The 21,798-nt window shown below is 35.8% G+C and overlaps 1 protein-coding gene across 2 annotated transcripts in view; it reads left to right on the top strand.

The window, feature by feature from the left end:
* The window catches only part of ing5b (inhibitor of growth family, member 5b), a 38,684-nt gene extending 17,051 nt beyond the window's left edge, over window positions 1-21,633 (top strand). Inside the window, exons 1-8 of one of the 2 annotated variants that reach the window (XM_055201727.2) lie at window positions 18,991-19,203; window positions 19,535-19,606; window positions 19,744-19,910; window positions 20,407-20,518; window positions 20,629-20,722; window positions 20,867-21,002; window positions 21,131-21,192; window positions 21,312-21,633. In XM_055201727.2, the coding sequence (XP_055057702.2) occupies window positions 19,167-19,203; window positions 19,535-19,606; window positions 19,744-19,910; window positions 20,407-20,518; window positions 20,629-20,722; window positions 20,867-21,002; window positions 21,131-21,192; window positions 21,312-21,351 (720 nt within the window). In that variant the 5' untranslated portion in view covers window positions 18,991-19,166 and the 3' untranslated portion in view covers window positions 21,352-21,633. Of the gene's footprint in view, window positions 1-18,990; window positions 19,204-19,534; window positions 19,607-19,743; window positions 19,911-20,406; window positions 20,519-20,628; window positions 20,723-20,866; window positions 21,003-21,130; window positions 21,193-21,311 lie in introns of those variants that run through there. The other variant, XM_073873949.1, reaches the window with a different exon arrangement.
* The last annotated feature ends 165 nt before the right edge of the window (window positions 21,634-21,798 follow it).

The following is a 21,798-nucleotide window of genomic DNA, read 5'->3' as shown; positions in this document are numbered from 1 at the left end:
AAAACTTAAATAACTTGCAGAGTTATTTTCTAAACCTGGATGATAAGTTTAACTTCTAAACAACTGGGGCCTATACCATGAAGCTGGTTTAGTTGGTTAGCCAGCTTTGTTTAGGATTAGTTTGTGCAAATCCTGGGTTTTGGGTACCATGAAAATAACTTTTACCAACAAGGCCTGCACATTGGCTTGGTTTTGTCAACTTGAATCTAATCCTGTAACCCTGAGTTTGTTTAACCATTTTCATGGTACGGGCCCCTGCTGTCAGAACAAGATACAAGTGTTCAACTATTCCAGCATCCACACACGTGATTTAGTATACAAATCTTCTTTCTGACGAGAGTGTAATCCCAAGTTAAAAAGACATTTACCACAAAATGTATCACATTAAATCTCAAGTTTGTGTTTGTTTTAGATTCATTTGAAGTCACCATTATGGTGATTAATGTTGCCTTTAGGCATTTGTCCCTTGACCTTCACTGAAGTAACTCTCCTCTTGTTGCAATTGCAACAGTGTTTCATTGAGATTGCTTGTTAGTTGCTTGATACAAAGGGAATTCTTACAGAGCAACTGAGATTGTTCGTTTATAGGATAAACTGCCAATTATTAAAACTTGAGATTATAATCAAATGATAAAGAAATGAAGTGTGCAAAACACATGATCTTTACATATGACACTGTTCTGACTAAGAATACTGTAGTGTTTTTGTTTTATGCTTAAGAGAGACATCAACACTTCGGATACAAATCTCAACAATGGTGACAGTAAATGGTAAGAGAGTCGTACAATTTTGTCATGTTGCAATGCATGATGGGAGTTATGAATGAGTTTTATACAATCTGGTACCCAGCATGCATTGCGGCATGAAGCTTTGTTTTTGTTCGTCACCATGAGTGTGTCTTATACGCTGATTGTTGACGTCTCAGTGTGTCTATTTAATAACATATGTTCAATTTGTCTTCTAAATTTTACTCAAGGATATATGGATTTTTGCATTACTGTTGGATTTCACAGTACCACAATGATGACAAAACGTAAAATTATACAGCTTTACTCAAGCATTATTTTTTCTATTGACTTATGAGACTTATGCTTTTGTAACAATTAACATAGAAACCGTTTGAGATCTTAATTGTCTCATCTCCTTCTGCTCTAATAGATGTTTTTTATAAACACACTGTCACAATGAACAGACAAAAACTAACACTAAACCTCAAGACCCAAGTGCCCAACTAAAGGAAACACTAATCGGCACAATGGTGACTCACCTTATTAACCAGATTTACAGCAGTTGTATAGAAGTTAAACTTATCATCCATGTAACTCTGCAAGCAAGTTGTAATTTTCATTTTCAAACAGAGATGCTGATAGAGAGGCAAAAGTGAAAGATTACAGCTTTTTACTCTGCTTCAGTGTTACTTTTTTACTCTCTGTAAGATGGAGTTATATATACAACCAGCATCGTTCATTTAACTCTGGGGATTTCGTCTATTGCATTTAATATTTTGGCTTTCTTCATTGATTTGTATAAGGCAGTGGCTGGAAGTCAGTTGTAGTTCTTGTATTTTTTTGTCCTTCAGTGATTCATTCTGCTCATTATCATCAGGTGTCTTCAACAATCAAATAATCATCACTCAAATTACCACTTAATTATCTTATTTACTTTAACACCGCTTCAGAGTTACTTTTAACACCATGCCGGCGGCTCCCACATGAACACCGACCGTTGTCAAATCAACACCAGGGAATTTACTGCGCGTGTTTTATTTTACTTTACAATAAGGTTCATTAGTTAACATTAATGTATTAACTAACATGAACAACGATTAGCAATACATTTGTTACAGCATTTATTCATATTTGTTAATGTTAGTTAATAGAAATAAAGGTTTTGTCCATGTTAAAATGATTGAATTCGCATTCACAGTGCATTAACTAACCTTAACAAGATTTTAATAAAGTATTAGTAATTGTTGAAATTAACATTAACAAAGATTAATAAATGCTGTATAAGTGCAGTTCATTATTAGTTAAAGGGGACATATTGGGGCAGTTTCCCAGACCAGGATTAGCTTAATCCAGGACTAGGCCTTAGTTTAATTAGGAAATATAACTAGTTTTAAGAAACATGCCTTACTAAAAACATTACCTGTGTGCATTTTGAGGTAAAACAAAGGGCACTGATGTATTTTAAGATATGTAAGTGCAAGTTGTTTTCAGTTTGGAGAGCTCTTAAAAGTGTTTAAGTCTAGGACTAGTCTAATCCCTGTCCGGGAAACCACCCCATTATGAGATTTTTTTTAAGATGTAAACTAAGTCTTAAAGGGGTCATATGATGAAAATGTTAGCATTGCCACTTTGTAGGTTTGAGCAAAAATGTGTCGTTTTGAGTGTGTTTTTTAAAATGCAAATGAGCGGATGAAGTGCAAACACTGATCACAATGATGGTGGTTTATTGTAATTGAAACTCTATTGTGCTGTCAAGTACAAAAATGTGTCGTTTTGGGTGTGTTTTTTAAAATGCAAATGAGCGGATAAAGTGCAAACACTGATCACAATGATGGTGTTTTTTTGTAATTCAAACTCAATTGTGCTGTCAAGTCCTTCTTTTCTCTCTCTTTCAGAGTTCAGATTAAGGAGGCGGTATTATTCTAATAAGATATCCTTATGACATCATAATGAAAGCCAAATTTCAATGACCTGTTTTTGCTCACACCTACAGAGTGGCAATGCTAACATTTTCATCATATGACCCCTTTAAACTAGGTCTGAGCAAAAGTGTGCCGTTTTGGGTGTGTCATTTAAAACTCAATTGAAACTTTGTTGCAATTGAAACTCAATTGTGCTGTGAAATATTTTATCTCTCTCCCTTCTCTCCATACTAAATGTTTGTGCTGTGGTTGGATAGTGCAGATAAAGGGGGCGGTATTACCTTATTCTGACATCACAATAAGGGCCAAATTACAATGACCTATTTTTTCACATGCTTGCAGAGAATGGTTTACCAAAACTAAGTTATTGGGTTGATCTTTTTAACATTTTCTAGCTTGATAGAAGCACTGGGGACACAATTATAGCACTTAAACATGGAAAAAGTCAGATTTTCATAATATGTCCCCTTTAATGTTAACTAATGTAGGTAACTAATGAAAACTAGTTAAAGTAAAATGTTACCCATTTAAATATATTTTTACACTTACACATAATATTTGTGTCTTAAACGTTTTGTTTCAGTTTGCCATGCCTCCTGCACGGCGATGTAAAAATAAGAGATTTTTCGACTTTAAAATTCAAAGATCGTATCATATACTGTCTGAATATATTCCATATGGATTTACAGATGTTTAACATTAAAATCGATGCATGGGAATAATTTATATGAATTTTTTAAATACCAATCACTCTTAAATGTCACATATCCCTTATTGTAGGCTATCGAGGCTTTAAAATGTAGTTCCTTTAACGTCCTTTTAATCATTGAATTTGTTTTTTACTTTCATTTAATAAGCAGGTTTTGTAACATTTACATATGCGTTAAACACCGCGAAACAATTTTGCTATGTTTGTTTTATATTTTATGAACAGATGACGAACTAGAAAAGCGTTTCCTGAACCTATGGACACATTTTTGCATCGGAATTGACATACATTTTAAAATATCAAAATAGGCCAACATATTTTGTTTAAAATATATTCTAAAGCCTTGTTAAATTATTTTGGAGTAGTATGCCTTTCCTTCTTGTTCATTTTCTGTGTGCATTATTGTTGCATGTTTTTTATTATGTTCCTATTCTGAATAAACCAACAGGTTTACATGCTTCGTCCTTGTTGCATTAGTTTGTTAAGATAATTCTGAACAGATTTCTGTAGTTCAAACAACCATTTTAATAAACTTTCGGAGTAGCTAACACACTAGAACCACTGGGGAATAACACCACTTCTGTTGCCTAAATGCGCGCGCAGGCTATTTGATCACGTGAGCTGTAAAAGGGTCTACAGAGTTTACGGCCCTGTTTACACGTACATGGTTATTTTTAAAAACTGAGAGATTTACCTTTGTGTGTGCCCCTCGTTTACACGCAAACGGAGAACTCGCCTCCGAAACCGATTGTTTCTAAAAACTCCGGCCAGAGTGGAGATCTTGAAAATCTTTGGTTGCACAGTTGCATGTAAACTGAGACAAACGGATGTTTAAGCGGCAACGTCACAGAGTATGCGCCAGAGCTGGCCCCTACGTCAAAAGTGCGACCTATGTTTACATGTGACTGCTACTCTGAACACTTCCAAGATAACATTTATGTTCGTGCAAACTCGTTTTGTGTGTTTGTATTTGCAAATACAGCTGATTCATTATGTCGAGGAGCAGAGACGAGTGCTCGGAGGTCAGCAATTTTATGCGTGTTCGACTTCATGCGGCGCTGCAAGAACCGACAGACGGACGATGTCAAAGTACTGTGAGAGCGATTCGAAATTAGACCTCTACGTGTGATTCCTCAACTCGCTCTGGCGGTACTTTGACGTCATCGAAAACCTACTGCAACAACTCCTCCATCCAACATGAAGAACCAGTTCACGTCACCACCAGCGCTGGGGGTGATTGGCTTACGTGGGCTTGAGCTTCTCTTGACGGCATATATGCACGGGTACGTGTAAATAAACACTTTTCTGAAAACTGACATGTGTGCACAATATTATTTTTGAAACCGGAGAGGTTGAAATGTCCGTTTATGAAAATAGCCGCCCACATGTAAACATAGCCTCAATTATAACAAACCACCATCATTGCAATCGGTGTTTGCAATCCGCTCATTTGCATTTTAAATGACACACCCAAAATAGCTAATTTTTGCACACACCTACAAAGTGTCAATTTAATTTTTTATTTGTTATTATAAATTATCTATATGGTATTTTGAGCCAAAACCTCACATGTGTACTCTGGGGACACCAAAGATTTATTTGACATAATAATTGTGACATGGCCCCTTTAAAAATACCTAGAGTTTCAGTGCTGTCTATGATTTTGTATGAGTTTCCTGTCACTGTGGGCATCATTGCGCAGTAGTAAAGTGCAGAGTCTCTTTTTTCAACAAAAAAGATCTCCAGGCTAAGAAGATTTTTGCTCTTATCAATTTTAGGTACAAGTCGGGGAGGAAGAGGGATACTTGTGGATCCATGTGGATAAATCCAAAACAGGAACTCAGGTTTAGATTTTGCAAACTGGCGATACCACTGTAGGTTAGTTACAGTTCCTTCATATTCACATGAGAGAGAGACTTTTTCTCCCTCAGATGCAAGTGTTGTGTTTTGCAATGGTTTTATTGACTGTCCAAATGTTTTAGCTGCAAATCAAGCATAAAACATTACATTTAAAGGATTTATATCAAATAACATTTGAATAAATTGTACTACCATATAACTATTACTACATTGCTTGTGAAAATGTGTAAAAGGCAAATACAATTAAACTTCACTTACTTTTTATTAACAATGACAGAAGCAGAGCACAGAAAATCTGTTTGCACTTTGCAGTGAGAGGTGAATAAATTGAAATGATTTGTTTACTTCAGGCTCCTCCTGCAAAAGAGAGATCTTCTTTTAGCCTCTCCTTCCTCAACCACAAAGGAATGAAAAAACATCTAAATATCATTTTGTCAGTATCAGATTTACTAAACATCTTTGTCAAATTTCTAATACAATACATTTGAATGAAATGACAAGCCTGATGTGCTGAGAGCGCTCTTTGTATTTTTTGTCAGAGTAGGGTAAGCAGCAAAAAATAAATAAATAAAATACGAATAAGAATAATAACAATAACAATCAGTATACTTGAATTGCAACCAATTAAATATGTCCAGACATCTTTAGTACTAACAAAAAAAAACTTTCAAAAAAAAAAACGTGCAAGATGCATAATCTACCATGTTAGATATATAATTTATTGTGTTCATGTAAAACATTCATGTTACAAAGTACCTCCCAGATAGCAATTTTGTTCCGGTCCAGCTCCAGCCCACACAACCAGTTTTCCTCGGCCCAGATACAATGAAGAATGACGGCCCTACACCGGCCCAGCTCCGGATTACAGACAATAGCCCACAACTGGGCCAGAACAGGCCCTACAAACAAGCTTACGATGGCCCTTGCATGGGCAGCCCTCTCTTAGCCCCCAGGAAGCCCTCATGCAGCACAACCCTCAGAGTTAAATGAACACTGCTGAATGTAAATATTGTCCCAATCTTACAGAGTGTTAAAAAGTAACACTGAAGCAGAATTAAAAGCTTTGTTATCCCCTCTCTCGTCATCTCTGTCTGAAACCTAAAATTCCATTTTACAACTTACTTGTAGAGTCATTTTCTTACTTTAGGTTTAGATTTTGATTCATTTAAAGTCACTCTTATTGTGATCAATGTTTGTTTTAGTTGAATTTGACTCTTGACTCTTACCTTATTTAGTTCTTTGACTGCTTTAACTTTGTGTTTTTAAGACATGTTGTTTACAGCAGAGAAAATACAATAGAGCAATTCTTTGATGGTGGTTAGCACTGTTAATAAAGTCTAAACATCATCAACTAGAAAACATATGACTTAATTTAATGTTTGAACACTTATCAGAAGCATCTTTCTCTGACAACAATGTGATGCTGCAGTATGAGATCCAGCTCTCTCATAGAAGGTTGTTATTCTGAAGAATTTTGAAACACTGACACTTAAAATTAACCAGTGTGTAATGTAGACACACAAAGATCAAGAATCAGAGTATGAATCACAATGATGGTGACAATAAAATGAAAAACTTCATGCTGCAATGCATGCTGGGTATCAACAAATTACAAATCTCATCCAGGACTCCAATCATGCACTGCAGCATGGATAAATAATGAACTTTCTACTATTTTCTTTGTCACCATTGTTGAGATTCATACCCTGATTCTTGATGTTTCTACTTCCCAAATATAAAGCGGTTAATTTTTGTTTCTAAAATTCATTAATGACAAACTGCTGTGAAAGTGCTGGATCTCACATACATGATTGACAGATAAGAAACTTGTGATTAGTAAATTAATTAGATGATGATCTTCACCATTATGTACCAACCACCACAGAATTGCACTATTACAGTACCAAAACAAATGTGTTTTACAGTATAAACACAAAAGTAACACAACCAAGGAAAAGCTAGCACTCAAAAAGTCAATGGTCAAGAGTCCAACCAAAACAAAAACTAATCACAATAATGGTGACTTCAAATGAAACAAAATCCAAAACAAGTTAAGAAAATGACTCTACGAGAAAAGATGTAAAATGCAATTTATAAGGGCTTCTTGGGGATGCAGGGCCAGTGCTAAGGGGCCAACGTTTTGCCTGTGAGCAAACCTGCATGGTGCCCTAAGGCTATGCCCAGAAAAAGGGCCATCGTAGGCTTGTTTGTAGGGCCTGTTCTGGCCCAAGTCTGGGCCAGTTATGGGCTATTGTCTGTAATCCAGAACTGGGCCACTGTAGGGCTGTCATTCTTCGTTGTATGTGGGCCAAGGAAAACTGTTTGTGGGGGCCGGAGCTGGGCCGGAACAAAATTGCTATCTGGGCTGAACATATGAAATGTATAGTGCAAAAAGAAATGTATACTACTATCACTTAAACCTTGAAAATTGTTTTTTAGTTTATTGAAATAAAGTACACTATTAATACCACAAAAATATACAGAGACATTTTATTATCATATTTCTTAAAAGTGTGCTTTGAACTATTTTTAGTATTCAATCTTAGTATACTGTAAAACAAATCAGTAGAAATTATAGAATTAATGGCAGCTGGTTGCCAGTAACTTACTGTAGATTTAAATTTATGTTATGTACTTTGAACAACATTTGAACAACATTACTTTGAGCAACATTTTGTTCAAAGTTAAATGAACATGAATAACAGCCTAATGCTAAGCATTCTGGGAAACAAAATCTGAAGGAAAAAACTGAAAAAGTTGATGAGGATTTCTTGTTCCCAGAATGCTTTGCATGAGGCTGTTATTTTTATAGTTTTATTATTTTAAAATTTTATTCAAAATTAGTACATGAAAACAGGGCACTTACAATACATTATGGAAGTGTACTTTAAAGTGTATTTTAGTGCACTTTTTCAGGTTAGTATCACACAAATGTTACCACATATTTTCTTTGGTGCTGAATAGAGTGTGGTTTTGATTATGGTTTTCACTATACAGGTTCAAAGTGAAAATAACTTTAAAAGGGGCCATGGCATGACAATCCAACTTTTTCCATGTTTAAGTGATATAATTGGGTCCCCAGTGCTTCTATCAACCTAGAAAATGTGAAAAAGAACAACCCAGTAAAACATTTAACTGTACCTTTAAGGTAAAAAATAGGTGCTTAAGGTATAATATTGTACCCCAAAAGGTACAACATTTCAGTGTGTTGTATAAAAGGTACAAAACTGATCCTTTGAGGGTACCACCCTAGTGACAGAAAAGTTGTTTCTGACAGTGTGCCTTTTCTTTTATTGTATGAGTGTTGAATGTGTTTTAGTCACAGTGGGCTTCAGAGCACAATAATACACAGCAGAGTCAGACACATGAAGATCCTGAATTATCAGAGGAACTGAATCTGACTTCACTTCAGAGTAAAATCTCTTCTGAAACTCAGTGCCATTATCTCCTCCATATTTACTTCTCCTCAGGATGTATTTAGGAAAGTCGTTTATTCTCTGGATGTACCAGAAGAGATCGTCTTGTACTGAAGATATTTTATATGTACACTGCATTGTTACAGAGCCTTCTTCAAATTCAGTTAGATGTTTGTTTTGCTGATCATCTTTGTACTCTGATCGGCACTCTGTAAAGAATTATGAGTGTTATCAAATTCTCTATTAAAAATCTAAATGAACAAGTCATATGAATATGCAGCTATATATTGAATATACATACCAATAAATAAAATGACAAAAATAAAGATATTCCTCAACATTTGTAATATGACTCTGTTAATGTTGAATGTGTTTTGAAGACCACATAAATGAATGAATTAATGAATGAATAAGAAAGTTTTATTATAATAACTATGATCAGAGGAGGAGTTTGTGGATACCTGAAGAAGCTCGTGTTTAATATAATATTGAGTAGATATTGCCCTCTTCTGGTAAATTGCAAGTATTGCAAGTTAAACAATTTCAGTATCATATAAATAAATATGTAAATAAAGATTTAGCCGGTATTTCTGTTTTGCCCATATGTTAATCAACCAAATGTCTTAAAAGCAAAGAGTTTTAGCTTAAAGTCCCCCTAAAATCAAAATGACAATTCTTTTTTTATGAAATATTGCAGTGTTTATAATATGAACAATTAATTTGTGTGGGTCATTATTTTTATCACAGTAGTGATCATATCTCTTTTTTGTAGCAAACATATCAGATCAGCTGATTGATGAGAGACCTTGTCATATGTATTATTAATGACAAACGTGCTCATTCTGAAAATCTAAATAAAGATTTATGCTTTAAGTTCTGTATGTGCAGGCAACTCACTTCTTGTACTGTACTCTTGTACAGTAATTAACTAGTTTTGCAAATATGTTATGTTATACATATTGTTTTGTTCATACAGTAACTATGCTTGTATTTTAAAACAGTTAAGATAACGTTTTAAACAGTAGTTAACGTTTGATTCAATAATATTAAAATTACACTCAATTTCGAACCAATTAATTACAATTAACAATTAATTTACATAAACATCCTAAAAACTAATCTTGTGTGACTGATACACTGTAAACTGAGTGAATTTAGATCATGATTTTGAATGACACCCTCTGCTGGTTGGACATTTAAGGTGCGTAAGATTTTGTGTTTCTTCACATGATGCATGAAGAAAATGTGTTCCCTTTCGAGGGAACTCAATGCCGTTTGATGGAAATGACATTTGGGGGAATGCTATGCAGAGTGAATATTGTGTCAAACTAGGTCTATATAGACGCTGGTGTATGACGCGCTGTGACATTGTGCCCCGAGGCAATAAATAGGAAGTGGAAACAAGGTCAAACCGCTTCAGCTATTTCAACGAGAGTGCTCTATATGAATGTGTCTTGATCTTCTGTCTGACCACGCTATATGGCTTCGGCCCTTTCTCATCCCACTGGTTCCATCTATTCAGGGTACGGCAGCCCGGATTCTGGCTTCTCCAACCCCAACCAGGAGTCCTATGCCCCAGCTAGAAGAAAAAAGTTCTAAGAACGTTCCCTGAAAGTTCCCAAGGTTCCCAAAAACGTTCTGCCAACGTAAAAAGTGTCCAGTTTTCTTTAAGTTCTAGGAACGTTTCTGTTGTCTGAATGTTAGAGGAATGTTACATTTTACCATTTTTAAACGTTATGACAATGTCATGTTTTAATGTTCACACAATGTTTAAAACAACAACTGTTTATTATATTGACTTGTTTAATTGTTATGTAAATGGTATAGAAACATTGCATTTTATTATTTTATAAAACATTATTTCTGAATGTTCAGTAAATATATTGCTGTAGAAAACACAATTCACTTAGGTTTAGATGTTGATGTTTTGTTTTATTTATAGTAACCATTATTGTGATTAGTGTTTGTTTTAGTTGGACTATTGACCCTTAAAGGGGACATATTATGAGATTTTTTTTTTTTGATGTAAACTAAGTCTTAATCTAGGTCTAAGCAAAAGTGTGCCGTTTTGGGTGTGTCATTTAAAATGCAAATGAGCGGATGAAGTGCAAACACTGATCACAATGATGGTGGTTTGTTGCAATTGAAACTCAATTGTGCTGTGAATTATTTTCTTTCTCTCTCTTTCTCTTTGCACTAAATGGTTGTGCTGTTGTTGGATAGTGCAGATAAAGGGGGTGGTATTACCTTATTCTGACATCACAATAGGAGCCAAATTACAATGAGCTATTTTTTCACATGCTTGCAGAAAATCGTTTACCAAAACTAAGTTACTGGGTTGATCTTTTTCACATTTTCTAGGTTGATAGAAGCACTGGGGGCACAATTATAGCAGTTAAACATGGAAAAAGTCAGATTTTCATAATATGTCCCCTTTAATTTTTTGCTTGCTAGTTTTTATCCTGGTTGTGTTAACTTTTTGTAAATACACCACATTTGTTATGAAAAGTTAATAGTGTAATTCTGTGGTGCTTGGTACATAATGGTAAAGACCATCACCTGATAAATTTACTAGTCAAAAGTTTATTTTCTGTCAAAATGTAAATGAGATCCAGCACTTTCATAGCAGTTTGTCATTAAGGAGTTTAAGAAACTTTGGACAAAAAATATCTGCTGTATAATTGGGACGCACAAACATCAAGAATCAGAGTATGAATCTCAACCATGGTATTATTATTTAAAAGAAAAGGACGAAGATGGTTATATTACACAGATGGTATGCAATCCACGTGATGTTATTAATTTGTGCTTCAAAGGATAGTGTGCTATCCATGATGACACCCAAACTTTTAACCTGAGAGGAAAGACAGATTGCGGTACTGTCAATGGTGAGAGAGAAACAGTTAGACACAACAGATCTAGTGCCAACCAGCAGAGCCTCAGTTTTGTTGCCATTTACCTTCAAGAAGTTCGCTGAAAGCCAATCTTTAATTTCAGCTAGACAGCTTAACAAGGATGGTGGAGGAAAAGAACTGGTAGGTTTAGCAGACAGGTAAAGTTGGGTGTCATCCACATAGCAGTGAAAATTAACACCATATTTCGTTAAAATATCACCAAGAGAAAGCATATATATAATGAAAAGAAGTCGGCCCAAAACACAGCCCTGGGGTACACCAGTGGTGACTATCGATATTCTTAAACTAAAACCTTTTAATTGAATACACTGACCCCGTCCTAGATAAATAGGACCTAAACCAAGACAGAGCACTGCCAGTAATACCAATGGAAGCTAACCTGTCAAGAAGTATCGTATGTCTGACAGTATCATAGGCAGTGCTCAAGTCAAGAAGGACAAGTTAAAAGCCCAGAGTCAGCTGCCAACAGTAGATCATTGGTTATTCTGACAAGAGCAGTCTCAGTGCTGTGGTGGGAACAAAAACCAGATTGGAATTGTTTATATAAGTTATTATTTGAGAGATGTACATAAATTTGAATTGCAATACATTTTTCCACTACCTTAGAGATAAATGGTAAATTTGAGATTGGACGGAAATTGTCAAAATTTAATATATCACCTCCTGGTTTCTTAAGTACCCAGATAGCAATTTTGTTCCGGCCCAGCTCCGGCCCACACAACCAGTTTTCCTTGGCCCACATACAACAAAGAATGACGGCCCTACAATGGCCCAGTTCTGGATTACAGACAATAGCCCATAACTGGGCCAGAACAGGCCCTACAAACAAGCCTACGATGGCCCTTGCATGGGCAGCCCTCACTTAGCCCCCAGGAAGCCCTCATGCAGCACAACACCCAGAATTAAATGAATACTGCTGAATGTAAATATTATCCCAATCTTACAAGGAACACTGAAGCAGAATTAAAAGGGGAGGCTGCAGACCTGGAGCCGGTAGATCTACGCCCCTGGCAATTTTACGCCCCTGACAGTTTTACGCCCCTGTTATTCCTCATGCGTCCAGTAGGGGGAGGCTGTATATTAGTATATGAGCCTAGTCATAAATCCGTATGATAGCAGCAGACCTTGAAGCGATACGAATTGACCCCTGGCATTTTACAAAAGTTACATTTGTGTTTGTCTTCATAAAATGCTATGTAGGACATGTTTGTAGCTGTATGACGACCTATTGTGAATTGTACAGCAGATATTTAATTTAGGATCCATGATTACACAGTACTTTTTTATGCTAATGGCCTAAATATGGTTAATATCTAAATGTAACTTAATATAAATTCACAACATCATATATCATTCAGTCTCTTGTATATAAAACAGTTTATAAATAAATATAAATAGTTATTTGTGACGTCATCATGCGCCGCTTCCGGGTCCAATCGATTTCAAATGCCACAGGAAAACACACTAATATACACTCGTATCATAATGCAAAACTATTAAACCCATGATCCTTATTTTTATCTCCAATAATAAAAACCAAGATGACCAGACCTGGACTATATGGATTTTTTACTGTCTGTGGTTCCGTAGAGTGCAGACTGCAGTGTACACTGTAAGTTTATACAATTTTCGTTTAAATGCTATATGGGGAGGCTGCAGACCTGGAGCCGGTAGATCTACGCCCCTGACAGTTTTACGCCCCTGGCAGTTTTGCGCCCCTGTTGCTCCTTGTGCGTCCAGTAGTGGGAGAGGGAAATACAACTAGGATACTAGCCTTTTTAAACAACCGTTTATGAGCACTATTTATTAATATTACACATTTAAACGAAAATTGTATATTTAAACTTTAAGCACATACATTCACGCCTGAACAACTCTTACAATTACATTTTGTGACCAAATAACAGTAATATTATGAGCATTTTGTTGAAACATAACTGTCATAAGTCCACATATTTACCTGATTTGTCTTAATTAGTTCAGTCAACACTAGCCATTCTGAATGTTGACTGGATTTGAAAATAACCATTCATTTAATGTTTTAAACACAGATTTATCTAGACTTAAAATAATATGTCTTCTCAACTAGTTCAAACAAAAAAATTGGTTTAACTTATATATTTTTGCCCGTCCAACATTTCATTAATTGGATTTTTTACAGTGCAACCACCACAGAATTGCACTATTACAGTACCAAAACAAATGTGTTTTACAGTATGAACATAAATGTAACACAACCAAGGAAAAGCTAGCACTCAAAAAAGTCCAACTAAAACAAACACTAATCACAATAATGGTGACTTCAAATGAAACAAAATCTATAACTAAGTTTTGTGAAATACTGGTTGTGTGGGCCGGAGCTGGGCCGGAGCTGGGCCGGAACAAATTGCTATTTGGGTATGGGTGTAATAATAGCAGATTTAAGAGAAAGTACAGACAAGAACGCATATTGAGAAACGGCCAGTGTCTGACATGGTTTTTATTGCTTGAATAAATGATGAGTGTTTTGATGTCGGTTTTCAAACTCTTAGGGCTCTATCTTACACCCGGCGCAATGCAGCGCAATGCGCGACGCAAGTGTCTTTCGCTAGTTTCCACCCTAATTTTCACGTTTAGCGCCGCGTTGTTTAAATAGCAAATGCATTTGCGCCCCCTTTGCGCCCATGGGCGCTCTGGTCTGAAAAACGAGGTGTGTTTAGGCGCATTGTTGGCGCGTTGCTATTTTGAGGCAACTAAAATAGACTACGCCATTGACCAACAAAAACCTGGTCGAAAGTCTAAAGTCAATGGCGCAATATGTTTTATGTTATTTAAAGAGCGCATTAGTAATATGCGCCTATAAACGGGAGGACAACGCGGGTTTGCTTATCACAAAGTAAATGCGCAGCAGCACAAAAATGCTTTTAAATATGAAAGATTAAAGGATTGAATTTAAGAGATTATTATTGAGTCTCTTGGACATATTTATAAATGAGGACCAATTATGAGACGTTAGAAGGCGCAAAGAGCTGCTTTACCTGCAACCTGATAAGTAAATAAATGCTTTGCTTTAAACAAATGCGTCTGTTTTTAAATGTTTTTTTAATGCTATACCTCACGGATTTATTGTATATGATGTACCTGTGGATATGGCGAGATGAGAAACATTTGTAAGTAATGCTTAAAAAAACTCTTTGTTAAAAAAACCGCTGTCCAAAGTGCTGAAACGTGAGGAGAGCCGTTTGTAAATTCTTTATCTCCTGTTTGTTACAAATAAAGTATTTTTAGAGTACAAACCTTATCTTACATACTTGTAAATTATTTTTTGATGATATTGGATAGCCATACATTTAAAGCAATTACAAGCCTGCTTTTTACTACCATGACTAAAAGAAAACGGGTTTTAAAGGTTTTAATAAAAAAATAACAATTTCAATATAAGGGAAAAACAACACAATTATTTAACATTAATCTTAAACTGGGGATCTTCTACCTCCGTTTAGTTTTTCAGTTTACAAAGTCCGTCATCTAAATAGGGATTAGACATAGCGCCAGCGCAACTTGCTTTTAAAGGGAATGAGAGCTGTGACTCTCATTGGTTTACTGCACGTTACGCCCAAAATACTCCCATTACAATAGGACCTACCCTTTTCGACCATGCGCTCGGCGCAAAAACGATTTTTCCCGTCGTTAAATTAGCAAAAGTGGATTCGGACACGCCCATTTAGACGTTGGGCTGTGCGCTTTAGACAATGCGCTTAGATCGTTAAAATAGGGCCCTTAATGTCTTAATGTCAGAATGTTGCACTAGCAGCATGTTGCAGTTACTGATTAGCTGTGGCCCGATCTCCGGAGGTCGCATTTGTAGGCAGCATATGTCATAAAGACTGTCTTATTTCAGAATATTAACAATTAAAAAGACGACAATCTTGGTTAATTGTACATTGTTGTATGCGGCCTTTGAAGGCTGCAGCCTTCGGATTGAGTAACGGACCAAATCAATACATCTATGCCTATGACCACACTGCCACATGGTGGTAGATTGCTAGATGTCAACACTCTTTAGCCTCACACAGGTGTCATCAGATATCATCACACTGAGGTTTATTTTTTTATCATATGACATCTTCAAAGTGAAAAGTGGCTTTTCGTTTTTGTATGAGTGTTTTATATTTTGTATCACTGGGCTTCAACTCCTAGAGCACAGTAATATAAAGCTGAATCTGACAGAGTTACACTGTCAATAATGAGTTCAGTGGATGTACCTGACTGAAATCGAGGATCAGAGGTGTCCTTAGCACTGTTTGATCGAGCACCTTCACGTAATATATATTGAAGTTCTCCGTTGAGAAATTGTCTGTACCAGTACAGCTGGACATTGTCACTGTTTGAATCATATGAGCAGCTCAGCCTTACAGCCTCTTCCTCAGTTTTTGTGAATGTGGTGTCTGCATTTGGTTCAATTTTGTCTATGGCCATCACACCTGCAAACATCATTCATCACATTATTACCTTGTTTTGTCTTAGCTTAAGCATTTTATACTAATAAAACTTGTCAGCAGAATTGTTTTAAAAGAAAATCAATAAAACCGTTGTTGTCCAGTGTTATTTAAAATTGTTAACCAATTAATTCGAGTAAGTGCAAAATGACACACCTGATGTTATAATGAAAAACAGTAGCATGAATTGGATCATGTTAAGTAAGTTCGAGTCAGATCAGATCTGTGTTAATAGTCTCAGTAATCTGGGCTGTTACTCTGTGTTACTGCAAGTTTTGTCCAGTTCTGAAGTCACTTAGTCACTTCCTGTTTTCTGTGAACATTCAAGTCTTTATTATCTGTTGAATGTTATTATATCAAAATACGACATGAAAAAGCATACAATGTTTGTGATCAAAATGGCAAAAATAGTGTAGTTACAGGAAATTTCTCATTTGATTTAACAATCATTTTAAATCTGTTGTCTTTTGCAACAGTTTGTTTTGAATATTTGAGAACACTGCCACCATGTGTTACTGTTTGTACCTACACTATGTGTTAAAGGGGTCATATTATGACATATTTTTAAGATGTAAAATAAATCTTTGCTGTCCCCAGAGTGTCTATGTGAAGTTTTAGCTCAAAATACTCCACAGCTAATTTATTATAGCATGTAAAAATTGATAATTTGTAGGCCTGAGCAAAAGTGAGCTGTTTTTGGGTGTGTCGTTTAAAATGCAAATGAGCGGATGAAGTGCAACCACTTATCACAATGATGGTGGTTTGTTGTAATTGAAACTCAATTGTGCTGTCAAGTACTTTTTCCTTTCTCTCTTTCTCTCTGCACTATGGCAGTGCTGTGGTTGGATATTGCAGATAAAGGGGGCGGTATTATTGTAATTCGCCTTACTACCTACCTCACAAAACAGGCAAATTCTGAACGACCTAATTTTCCACACGCTTGCAGAAAATGGCTTACCCAAACAAAGTTACTGGGTTAGTCTTGATTACATGTTCTAGGTTGATAGAAGCACTGGTGACCCAATTATTGCACATAAAACTGGAAAAAGTCTGATTTTCACGCTATGACCCCTTTAAACATGGTGGGTTTAAATACAATTTTATAGATTTTATAGATTTATTGGGTAGTGGTTTTATTATTAATTTACCATTGCACTCAGCTACAGTTTATAATGCTCTGTTTTTGTCTCTTTATTTTTTCACTTTAAAGTTTTTGTAGCCTACAGTGTTGTTTTTTGTTTCCTCTCACTGTGGGTTCAGTGCACAGTAATACAGAGCAGAGTCTGTGACTTGATCTATACAGGCTTGTTCACGTTTTATCATTTTGAGTGATAAACTACTCTGGTCTAGTCTTGGGTCTGCCTCAGACACTTGAGATTCTTGCAACTGCTGCTCACTCTTCTGCCCCCTTCTGGTACTGGTAGTTATCTCAAGTAATTTTTCAGTATTAAAGGCGTTGTGTATGATTTTTGAAAAACACTTTGGAAAAGGGAGTGAGGCCGAGTACCAAAACACACTTGCAGCCAATCAGCAGTAAGGGGCGTTTCTACTAACCGACATCGTAGCCTGGGTTGCGTATGTGTGGGGCGGGTCTATCAAAAGAAGGTACCGATTTTATTGGGATAGGGGCGTGTTTGTTTTTTATGTGATTTCAAATATCAACATTGGCTTTTAGAGATCATGCACCCCGCCTTTGATATAGTCTGTAGACGTTTGACAACCAAATGGATATTTATTCCAACCAAACATTTTTAAAATTGAACTTTATATTAATATGTTTTTATTTAACAATGTTTCTTTAAGAGGGTCAAGAATCAACATCCTAAAATCTGTAAGGCACTGAATTATATTATATAGTTTGCATGTGATTTTCAATGTTGTGAAAATATTAATCGAACAGGAAGTAATTTTAATAACAGATCATATTAATCAGGTAATCAGACTTGAGTCAGACACATGAAAATCCTATCAGAAGATTTGACAATAATGATGTGTTGAGATTTGCATTAAATCTCTCCTGGAATACGTCGATATTGCAGCCAGTCCTAGAAAGTCTTCAGCATGTATTTTGGTAGTCCATTTGTCTTCTGTTGGTACCAGAGCAGATTTGGACACTGCACACTGCTTTATAAGTACAATTACAACAAAAATGCTGTCATCATAAGTCTTTTGGGTTGAATCACATTGTTCTTTGCTATGCAATTGTCTTTGAGAGACTACTAGGTTAACCTACTATATATACACCATATAGGCCTGCTTTATGTTTAAATATTTCAAAACATGCATACCTATGTTTATTTACTGTTTATTTAGATTGCAAAAGTGTAATTTAAGTAAATCATTTTTAAATGAAACTGAATGACAAGAAGCTTCATCAGATATTTTAAGATGAGCTTTAAGTTAAAATGGAGAATTAATTATGTGTTGGTCTGTCATAGGAAAATAATAATATAGGTAACAAAATGACAGAAGAATGTTTATATTTTAGTTGCCGGTTTCTGGAGAATCTCCATAAACTTTATAAAGTAGGCACTCATTACACCACCTCCATAATATTGATGCAGTGAAAAGTATATACAATGTCAAAATAAATGTATCAACTTAGCCGTTGGCTGATGAATTTATTCACGTAAATGATCACGCACCAACGCATCTTGCTTTTCAACACCAAATCAATAGGCTACTTCTCTATATCTATGACGACACTGCCACATGGTGGTAGATTGCTAGATATCATCACGTTTCTTGTCCTTTACTTTTGATTAATATGATCCATAACAATAAGCAGTTCAGTAATGTATATAATACTATTTACATTTACTTAATACAATACACTTATAAAAGATAAATGCGTAATAATAACCGCCACAAAATCTAAATGCAGCTCCGCTGCACTAGATGGCAGTGTTGAGCAAACTGTTACTGTTTATCAGAGACGATGAAGATACTACATCAGCATGGATATACAAATCATGTTGATCGTTTAATGTCTTGTCTTTAAAGTGGTATTGTTGCTTATTTTTATGTATAAAGATCTAACATACTTGCGCTGTGGATTCAGGAAGGAAAGTAAAGGACAGGGCGCGGGCTAAACAAATTCCATCCTCGTGTAGAAGACAACACTAACTTTTACAGATAATGGCTAAAGGGATGTACTTGGAGCATTATTTAGATAGTAAGTTTTTGAAACTATTATTTGTATAAACAAAGTGCGGAATGTAGTTTGATTATTGTCATGTTATATGAACATAATTTCTCTTGTATTTGGCAAGCGTGTTGATGAGCTGTTGTAGTATCACGCGACACCGAAAGTTTTACTGCAGTAAAGTAACTTTTAAGTCTGTAATGTAGCGTGTGCTAAAGTTATGATATAATGTTTCAAGTCCATCAGTGTCTTCACATGTCTTGTTACGTAGCGTCCAGCATTTGTGTTTGTTAATGGTCCATCTAAACTAAAGTAAGGACATTTAATGCAAATGAATTAACCAATTTTTCATTGATTGCAGGTATAGAGGGGCTGCCCTGCGAGTTGCAGAGAAACTTTTCATTAATGGGTGATTTGGATAATAGGACTGAAGGTATGAATGTTTGAACCACTATCAATACATACACTGAGACTACCGCCATTCACATTCTGCTGCATTTTTAGTATTGTATACTACTTAAAATGGCCTTTCACTTACCAATCATTAAATAGTTAACATTTTGCTTTCAGAGAAAAAGGAAGAGATCAATGAATTGGCTGCTGAGTATGTTGCAAGCGTTAGGAATCTGGCATCAGAGGAGCGCGTCCAGCATTTAAAGAAGATTGAAAATGCCTACAACAAATGCAAAGAGTACAGCGATGACAAAGTTCAGCTTGCAATGCAGATATATGAAATGGTGAGCTGCAGACTTGTTTTATTACATATGCCTGTAAAAGATACCTCTACTACAGGGGTGGGGAACCCTGGTTCTAGAGGGCCACTGTCCTGCAGAGTTTAGTTCTAACCCTAGTAAACATACCTGAAAGATCTAATTCAAGTCTTCAGGATTACTTGGAAATTTAATGAAATTCAGGTGTGTTTGATTAGGGTTGGAACTAAACTCTGCAGGACAGTGGCCCTCCAGGACCCAAGGTTCCCCACTCCTGTTCTAGTAAAACAGTGGTTCTCGCCCCCTCCCAGAACATTTTAGATGTCTCCATATATAAAACACCTGATTCAGTTAATCAGCTTGTTAATGTGTTAATTAAGGAAACGTTTCAGACATTCTGGTAGGAGCCTGATGAGGGGATTCAGGTGTTTCATGTATGGAGACATCTAAAACATTCTGGGAGGGGGGCCTGAGGACTGGAGTTGAGAACCACTGTAGTAAAACATGCTGCTTACACTTTCAGGTGGATAAACACATTCGTCGATTAGATGCTGATCTGGCACGCTTTGAAAATGATCTGCAGGATAAACTGGACTCGGGTATTCAGGATAGCTCAGATGAAAAGCTATCTCGAAGTAAGTGTTATTGTTCAGTACACATACATGTGTGTGTAAAACCAAATAAATATCTTTTGATGCATTTTGTGTTTGTCAGATTAAAGTTTGTTTTAAATGTGTTGTTTCAGAAGATAAAAAAATAAAGGAAAAGAAGGGCTCGCATGGTAGAGACAAGAAAGAATCAGATCAAGATTCTCCCAAGCACAAAAGACAGAAAAATGGGTAACTGTTAAATGTACACCATGAAATGTATTCAGGTCCAGTCTGCACTGCTTGATATGTAACATGGAATCATGAGCAAAATTCCTTGTATTCCTAGAGACTTTTAGGGAACTTTTTTTTCTGTGTGTTTGTTTTTCTTTTAAGTCCTACTCCAAACATTAGTGAAGCTCTGATGCATCCATCAGATGTCTTGGATATGCCTGTGGACCCTAATGAACCCACATACTGCTTGTGTAGTCAAGTGTCATATGGAGAAATGATTGGATGTGACAATGCAGACGTGAGTAGAAGATTTGTTTGTGTAAAATCAATTCACTATACTGTCAGACCAGCAAAAATAATGAATTAGCATTATTATAAATTGTAACCTTACATAATTTTAACGTCAAGGTTAATTCTCTTTAACAGTGTCCAATAGAATGGTTTCACTTTACTTGTGTTGGCCTAACAACTAAACCAAAGGGAAAGTGGTAAGACGAGTCCCCCTGTTGTGTCCTTTCATTTCACATTCTACATACATATCTGCTGTTGTATATAATATTGAACTTTAATATCGTCAGTTTAATTTCAAACATGTATTCTTTTACAGGTACTGCCCACGATGCATCCAAGACATGAGGAAAAAGTAAAGTGTTGATCTACAGTGCATTTTTAACAATTCAGCCTCTTTGTGAAATTCAGTGTATCACTTATTTGGTGTATCTTGTATTAGGGACGAACAATTTTCTGTGCATCAGTGCCTTATCTAAGTTTATGGTATACCTGCATGAATGTCACAACAACGAATATTAAATGTATTGTCCAGCTGATATCTGCAAAGAGCTTATATTTTTTTCTTTTTTTAATGAAATTGACAGTTTGAATGACAAATGAAAATAAAGTTTATTTATGATCAAGCATCACTAAAACAATCATTCTTTTTTTGTAGTCAAAACCATTCTCACAATCAACTAACTAAAATTTAATAACTAATTTAAACACGCCCATCTACCTGTTTGAATGGAAAAATGTGTAATGTGTTTTTGGCAAAGTCGGAGTCTGGTCAATGACGGGAAATGTAGTTCTCCGAGCCATCT

This window comes from Misgurnus anguillicaudatus, chromosome 2 (genome assembly GCF_027580225.2).
Source record: "Misgurnus anguillicaudatus chromosome 2, ASM2758022v2, whole genome shotgun sequence".
Classification (NCBI taxonomy): Eukaryota; Metazoa; Chordata; class Actinopteri; order Cypriniformes; family Cobitidae; genus Misgurnus; species Misgurnus anguillicaudatus.
Note: the sequence above shows the minus strand (reverse complement) of the source record. Positions and strands in the feature narration are given on the sequence as shown.